The following is an 8841-nucleotide window of genomic DNA, read 5'->3' on the forward strand; positions in this document are numbered from 1 at the left end:
GAGGCTCTTGGTGCTTTAAATGACAACACAAAACAATATAGAAAGTACATGACATCAAAAAAGAAGGATGTCTTGAAAACAAACAATGATTTGGACCCTAGGATGCTCTGTGGAATGAATGGTGTTCCATACAGACGGACCAAAATGAGAAAAGGACGTTGTTCGAATGCATGGGATAGCCCAACAGGTGGTGTCATTGGAGGAACGCAAAGGTCGGGTTGTCGAATATTTCTTTAGGAGTTCTGTGATGCAGGGAGAGACAGTGTTTTCCAGACAACGATAAACTAGGAGACATGCTTTGAATTTGACCCTTTTCACAACAGGCAGCCAGTGTAATCCTCGAAGGAGAGGTGTGGCAGAGTCAAACCTCTGCCTTCGACAGACCAATCTGGCATATTATTTTGGACCGTCTGCAGCAGTCTGAGCTTATTTTCCGAGACCCGAAACAACAGAGCATTACTGTAATCCAGCTTTGAAAATGAAAGAGAAACGACCAGTATCTTGGTAACATCCTCAGAAAGGAACTGTCGAATATGTCCAAATTTTTTTTTTCCAAATTGACACAGTAATGATTGGATCATTGTCTTAATTTGATGTTCGTCATCGACCGTTCCGAATCTAAGAATGCTCCAAGATTTTTTATCTTGTCAACAATATCTATTGACATCTCTCCTACTTTCAATGTCTTCTCATTCCAACAACATCTGTTCCCTACAAACATCACCTCCGTTTTAGATGCTGATTACAAAATTCAGAGCCAAAAACGTGATAAATAAATTGATTTATTCATTCTATAGAGGAGAAAAATTATAATTCATAAAATGGCAACACAATTGATATTCGAATTTTCTTATCATATTTTGATATCCGGTCTACACAACAAATCCTGATCTGAGTTGAGTCACAAATATCAGAAATAAAAACATGGATGGTGGATGATTGTAACAAGAAACTATAGTAGTGCTAAACTTGAGCTCTTATATAGCGCAATATCCAGTAAACATGCTCAATGCACTTTACATAGGGTCCCAAGCCAACAGCAATACTTAACATGCATGACGCCTGTTAGACGATATTACCATTTTTTTTTCCAACTGAGACAACGCTGTCAATGGCCAGGTATTCGATTTACACCTGAGTACGGTGAGAGAAAGTGAGTAATGAGCTATTTCAAAGGACTCAACAATGTGCTGCTTGAAACAGCAGTCGAACCCAGGACCTTCCGATCCAAAGGCGAGTCATACCACAAGACCCCAGAGAAGCCCCGACCATCATCATCGAACAAGTGATCTGGTCTTGTAACTTCATACTCTATATCGGGGCTGGGCCACGACTAGGTCATGATTGCAAGGTGCACAAATTGGCAGGTCTGACACCCAAAATGCAATAATGGGCCTGTTTTAACATTGTTAAACAACAATACTTCGGATTGATTTTTGCAACAATGAGCTCATAATAAATCGGGTTATCAGACCTGAAAATATATTCACCTTGGTCATGATTTACACACTTACATAATCAACACATTTGCCTTGATTGGATTTCGTCATGGATAAATTCTCATTGATGGATTAGAATAATAAAAGACGAAACAAAAATGATAAAATGGATTTCAAGAAAATAAAAAAAAAATTGTAAAAAACATATAAAGGCAATCAAACGATTTCAAGTGTAGCATTTGAGTTAAAACAACAGTGTAAACATTTCTCATACATTCTTGTAATTAATATAAATCAATAAGAAAAAAAAAAAAAACAAATTAAAGGATTGGATTTAAAAAAAAACAAAAAAAAACTGATTGATTTTTAGAGATTTTAAAATGATAAATAAAATGGATTTTGAACATTTAAACACAATGAATGGGTCTGTATAAATTATCTAATTTTTAAAATCCTATCAGTAACAGTAAGAATACTAGTGACACTCGAAAGCTGCCAATCCAGAATGCCAGTAAAAATCAGACTTAAACTGTAAAAAAAAAAATAATAATAAAAATAAAAATTCTACATTAGGAACAGGAGTTTTGTCCAGAAGACTAAAAAATGATATCCAGTACACTGGAATTTGTGATCGTCTCATAGGCATTGCAGACCTTAAAAAAAAAAGAAAAGAGCTTTATATAGCGCAATATCCACTAAATGTGCTCAAAGCGCTTTTCAAGGAGTCCCTGGTCAACAGCAACATTTAACATGTAGGACGGGACATGACGCCTGTTAGGCGACATTACAATTTTTCGGACAAAGACAATGCTCTTAACGGCCAGGTACTCATTTTACACCTTAGTACGGTGAGAGAATGTGAGTAAAGAGCCTTTTCCAAGGACTCAACTATGCGCCGAGCGTGAGGCTCGAACCCAGGACCTTCCAATCCGAAAGCGAGTGTCATACCACTAGACCACATAGCCGCACAGACCTGCCAACTTGAAATTGGATAAATTCATAGTTTTCAGGGGGAAGCCATTATAACTACCTTTTAAAACAACCAATTTTTTCTCAATGCAATAAAATAATTCTTTAAAATCCATCCTAAAACTAGCTATGGCACCAAAAATACGTTTTCGACATGTTATATTGGATTAACAATGATTACATAGCTTTGAGACCAGAACCAAAAATTCGTAATATTAGGAAAAATTCGTAGTGGTTGACAGGTCTGTTGTTGTCTGTTTTGTTTTGAAAATACATTTGTATGGCAAGGAAACATCCGAATGAGTCATTTCTTTCTGTCCACTTTTGTGCCATGTCAAGATGCCATTGCGTCGGCATTCATTTGGGGGGTGGGGGAAATAGATAATCCATAAAAACAAACATCTGTTTTCAACAGGAACAACCCACGTTTTTACAGCCAGCAAATGTAGGGTTTGTCATCCTGGCCAAGAAAATCAAAAAGTGTTGGATGAGGGGCTTATTAAAAAATCGACCTAGATCCATCCTATAGGGAATGAGATTAACGGAAGAGTAGAGTCCCTTGATTGGACGTCACCAGCGGAAAAGTTATTAGAGAGAGAATGTCATGTTGGTTGTGCACATGCGTCTCTAGTCCTTACTTCCGGAAACACTTCACCGAAAGCGAGGACGAGAGAGAGACGCATGCGCAAAACCATGTTGACGTTCTCTCTGTAAGGTGATGACCAATCAAGGGACGCTACTCTTCCGCTAATCTCATTCCCTATTATAAATATTGTCTATATCAATCCTTCAGAGTGATACTCGGCTACTAGAAGCTGTGGACTCTAAAAAGTAATAAGCAAAAATGAATATAAAAGCTTCCCAAAAATTTTTTTTGAATACCAAACACAGAACGTTTCGGGCATGAAACCCTTCTTCAGCCAACAACAAAAAAACAATAAAGACATAAATACATTACTAAAATTTCAAATAGACGACTGAGATAATTTGTAGGTAATCTGGAATTTAGTAATACATTTATGTCTTTATCGTTTTTTGTTGTTGGCTGAAGAAGGGTTTTGAGCCCAAAACGTTCCATGTTTGGTATTTTGTTCTTTTTTGAAGCTGTTATATTCTTTTTTGTTTATGTCATTCCTTCCTAATTTTGATCATAATTTTTTTTGTTAAATTGTCAAAAATCAAAAATACATTCAGAATGGATTGTAGGATTGTTTTGATTTTGTGTGCTATACTACCTTCCAGATTGTTCCAACACTGCAATCATTTCTTTAATCAACAAGACTTGGTGAATTTTGGTTTTAAAATCATCAATGGCAATGCAATGAAACTTTCCAACTGGCAACAACAGCCTTCAAGCTCTTAGCATTTCTTACAGGTTATTCAGAGAGAGAGAGAGAAAAAAAAATCAAAAACAAATAATAACAATGTTTGTTTTTAAAAAAAAACTGTATCAGATGTCAATGACGATACAAGACTATAATAACTGTTTGTATTTTTAACTCCCATCACAAACGAGGTTTTCCATCTGGTGTAAACAAACTGTCTGCTGGATCGGCTATCATCTGGGGTCCTGGTCCCACCTGGCAACACATAGACAAACAAACATTTATTACAAAACAGTTGTCCGAACTGGCATTTCTCATACATGATAAAATGTTACCTTTCTTGAAGAGTATTCTTATTTATCTCATTAATTTTCTTTTTTCCTTACTTTTTACTTATTTATTTTCTGATATATTTATTTATTTATTTATTTATTTATTTATTTATTTATTTATTTATTTATTTACTTACCTAGTTATCTCTCCTTGCTTTAATTACTACAGTAATATTATCGAATATAATTTTGATTGCAATGATGTAACACATCAATTTTGAAAGGACCAATAAAAAATAATCATGTTATTGCCTAAAACAATTCAAATCGAAGGTCAAGGTAAGTGGTCATTTATCGAAAAATTAATGACTTCTGACCTTCACCTTATTAAATAAGTTTTCCATCTCTGCACTGGACTGAACTTGTATTGAATTGGTTCACCATAATTCGTTACTTCATTTAAATAATATAAACAAAGGCGAGTAATACACAAAAATGTGATGTTTTTGGGGTTTTTTGTTGGCACATTAAATTAAACTAAAATCTACTTCTAATCTCTTCTCACTTACAAATTCTATTTACACTTATGATATTTTTATATTTACTGACTTTAACAAAGTTTTTACTGTAAATTGTAGAATTCTTGACCAATATTGAGTATTTCATAACCCTCAGAGAAGCGGCCCTCCCAAGGTTGGGCTGGTCCTCGGTCAGAAAATCCAATAAAAGTCAAAAACTGTATATCAAAAACCTAACAATTGTGTCAAATATCATAATATAATTATGAACGGTTTTGAAAATGAATGTTAAAATTTTGTTTCTCTTTTGTTCTAATTCGTTATTGAATTTTTCCCTACAATTATTACAGTCCACAACTAGAGGAAGGGGGTCCCAATAGCTCAGTTGGTAGAGCACTCGCTTCACGCGCAAAGGAACCGAGATCAATCCTGGGTGCAGTCGAGATTGTTTCTGACCCCCGTCCCCCCCGACCACCCAGCAGTGGTAGCTGGATCTGTTAGATCTGGCGGAAATTATTTTGCGATAGACTAGTGTCCTATCCAAAGGATAGCAAGCAATTGCTATTGTCCGTTTCACGCTTTAGAAATCTGGATAAACTCCGGCTCCATGGGCCCAATGGCTCTGAAGGACTAAGCTAAAGGAAATTCCTTAAACTGAAAAGAAGAGTCGAGTGAATAATAAACAACTATGTTGACAGATGAGTCTTGAGACAAAATCTTACCCCTGTAGAAATGATGTACTTAATGGCACCGGGGCTGATGGGAAGGTTGATGTCTGAGACCATTTTCTGGAAGAACAAAATACAGCTATGAATTATGGTCGTGTTGAGCTGCCAACCCATATCGCCCCCCAGAAATTGAGTTATAGTTATAAAAATAAAACACGAATTTACTTTAAAAATGAGAATTTATTTCTCATTAAATTTTGTTAAAAATTCAAGATATCATATCATTAGTTCTTATATTTATTCTTGAATCATTTTCTGTCATGAAAATCATTGAAAAATATTTTAAGCAACAATAAAAACCTTTCATAGAAGTCATTTTACATGTGTAAGCATCACTTGAAATCATAAATGATGAAAAAAAAAAAAAAAAGAAAATCAAGGAAAAATGGATTTAACAATTTAGTCAGGATTTTAATGACCCTGAAAAATCCTTAGGAGAGAAAAAGGAGTTGGCAGGTTGGAAATGGGAATTCAGTTTTATCTGGCCAGTTGGAAGAAAATATTATAACTATACATGTGACTGTTTCCTTCCCAGCCAAGGACCCTGCCCAGGGAAAGAAAAAGAAAAAAAAAAGTAATCTCATTCTACGACAAAGACGAACATCATGTTGGAAAACTAATATAGGGAGATAGAAGTAGAAGACACAGTAAGTGACCTCCCTGCCCACTATAAGAGGTCAGGAAACTGACCCTGAAGACCAAGTAAGACAAAGAAGGTTCAACGGAGATCAGAAATAGATCCAAGGACAATCTAGTCTTGTGATTGTCCTCAAACCTTCGACCTCTGCAAGGAGAGATACGTTCTGGATGAGAATATCAAAATGTGTGGCTGGCTGAGAAATCACGAAAAGATGCGCAAATTTCATAAACTGAGTTATGTATGCAGTGGTGTAGACCACATCTTTCTGATCATTTACCACTTTAAATTTTATTTCTATGTCTATTGTAACCCAATTCTTCCCTACCTGGTCCACTTCCTGATGAGAGACTTTGAGTCCATTTTGGTGGGTTTAAGGTCCCCCCTCCCACCCCACCCCACAACCACCACCACCAGTGAGTATAAACCATGACCCAATTCTCCCTACCTGGTCCACTTCCTGATGGGGGACTTTGAGTCCATTTTGGTGGGTTTAAACCCCCCCCCCCCCCCCCCACCACCACTCAGGGTAAACCATGACCCAATTCTCCCTACCTGGTCCACTTCCTGATGGGGGACTTTGAGTCCATTTTGGTGGGTTTAAACCCCCCCCCCCCCACCACCACTCAGGGTAAACCATGACCTAATTCTCCCCTACCTGGTCCACTTCCTGATGGGAGACTTTGAGCCCCTTGACGTATTCCTCTCCGTTGTTTTGGACCGAGGGGAAAAAATGTTTGACCAGGCTGAGCACCAAGGGAACGTCTTCGTCCATGAGATACAGGCAGGCGTTGGGCCCGGCATCAAACGTGTAGCACACCTGCAAATGGTGTTGGGATATCAAGGGAAATATTTGAAAATGTATATCACACTTGCTCTAAGAAATAATTATATTTATATATTTTTGGCGGCCATTTCTTTACCCACACTGGGTGGGCTCCTTGTGTGGAATGACCTGGCCAGAAGGATAATGAGAAGCAAAATCTATTGATAGTTTCAAATCATTGTTAAAGCACTAGATACCTTTTTACTGTTACATTTTCATGATACTGATACGATATTACATACACTGCTGCTATTGATATCATTGTGGTGTACGTTTTATGTACATACAGTTTGTGTATTTAATTGTAACGCGCATTGAACATCACACAGTGATGAATATGCACAGTAATTAATGACATGTATTATGATCATCATCATCATCATTATTATTATTATTATTACTATTATTATTATTATTATTATTATTATTATTATTATTATTATTATTATTATTATTATTATTATTATTATTATTATTATTATTATTAAATGGAAGATAATGGAATTGTCAAAAAATTCTAGATTTATGATAAGAAGCACATGAGAAAAAGTAAGACAAAGGCAAGGGTTCAAACAGGGAACAGATGTAGATTCCAAGAGCACACTGTCAGTTTGAGATCACCCAAGTCTCATCCAGACATAATTACAGAATCCCTACAAAGAGGAATACATGAAAATGTTTACAAACTATTATATATTCAAAACAAAGCAGTATATAATAGAGAGATAATTTACAAGAAAAAAAACATATCATCTCCCAAAACTATAACAATGCATTTGACTGTTTCCCTCCTGGTCAAGGATACTGGTTAGGGCCAGGACAAAGCAAAAAGATCTCATTCCAAGAGAAAGCAAGTTGGAAAACCGATATAGATAGTATCCACTTGGCTAAGAAGCTCATAACATTGCCATCCGGAAGTAAAGCGGACCAATACACAAAACTGTGTGTATCCATGAACGTTTATAGTCGGGTTAATATAGTTCAGTGAGCATTACTCATAAACGCGGATGGCAAAAAACAAGAACAAAGACCTGAGTGATGTCATCTTCGAACTATCTATAGGGGGAATAGAAGACACAGCAAGTGACCTCCTTGCCCCCTTACAGGAGGTCAAAGAACCCCACACAGTACGATACGGGAATGAGTGTAATTTTTGGCTCCTGGACAATTAGAACAACTCACCTTGACCTTTCCCAGCGCATCGTTGATGGCGTGTACCAGCCTGACAATGAGTCGTGACACGTCTGTCATGTAGAAGATTGGAGGGAACGTGTCCAGACACACGGCGTGTATCTGGTTACTTTCCTGTAGAATGTCGAATGGGAGGAGTTTTCATTCAAAAGGGAAGAAAAGAGAAAAATTTCTTAATTGATAATTTTATCCATATGTCAACTCTGTGACTACTTAACATTTGGACGTATTAGAAAGCAATTCTTCAGTCTTTGTATAAAAACCAAGGGGGGATAAACATGCATAGTCACAAACATGTAAAAACTGAATTAGCCCCCTTAATTTATTTAGTCTGTTGTATAATTAAAATTTTGGCCAGACAACTCATCCTTCAAATATCGAAATAGGGAAAATAACCAATTGATAATTGAAGAACAAGTTTTAAAAGAAAAATAAATAAATAAAATTCCCTGTCTTCATCCACAAGGTGAGTTTGTCTTTATAGATAGTATGCGCTTGGCTAAGAAGCTCACAACATTGCCATCCGGAAGTATAACGGACCAACACACAAAACTATGTGTAACTTTGAATTTTTATAATCTGGTTAATATAATTTAGAGAGAATTACTCATAAACGCGGATGGCAAAAAAAAACAATAACAAAGGCCTGAGTGACGTTATCTTTGTTCTATCTATAGTCTATTCCAAGGGAAGACTGGAATAAATCAGGTGTCAGCTGCAGTGCAGTGAATGAAGGTGAGGTGGTTTGCTCAAGGCCACACAGCCCAAAGCAAAGACCACACAACTGGGCCACTGCCCCATGATTTTTCTGGCCAAATGTTGAAAGAGTGTTTATCTAGAGTTTGGCAGTGTTGTACTGTAATGTATTTCTGGCCAAATTTTGAAAGAGTGTTTATCTAGAGTTTGGCAGTGTTTTACTGTAATGTATTCATTAAT

At 36.5% G+C, this 8841-nt stretch overlaps 1 protein-coding gene across 1 annotated transcript in view; it reads right to left on the minus strand.

The window, feature by feature from the left end:
* Positions 1 to 766: 766 nt before the first annotated feature.
* Positions 767 to 8841, minus strand: part of LOC144976345 (diphosphomevalonate decarboxylase-like) — a 19557-nt gene continuing 11482 nt past the window's right edge. Inside the window, exons 9-12 of the mRNA XM_078920586.1 lie at positions 7897 to 8019; positions 6547 to 6708; positions 5246 to 5311; positions 767 to 3988 (exon numbers count right to left, since the gene is read on the minus strand). Coding sequence (XP_078776712.1) covers positions 3914 to 3988; positions 5246 to 5311; positions 6547 to 6708; positions 7897 to 8019 — 426 coding nt within the window. The 3' untranslated portion in view covers positions 767 to 3913. The remainder of the gene's footprint in view (positions 3989 to 5245; positions 5312 to 6546; positions 6709 to 7896; positions 8020 to 8841) is intronic.

The sequence above is a fragment of the Berghia stephanieae genome, chromosome 7, assembly GCF_034508935.2.
Source record: "Berghia stephanieae isolate SIO BIC M18660-M18661 chromosome 7, UCSD_Bste_1.3, whole genome shotgun sequence".
Lineage (NCBI taxonomy): Eukaryota > Metazoa > Mollusca > Gastropoda > Nudibranchia > Aeolidiidae > Berghia > Berghia stephanieae.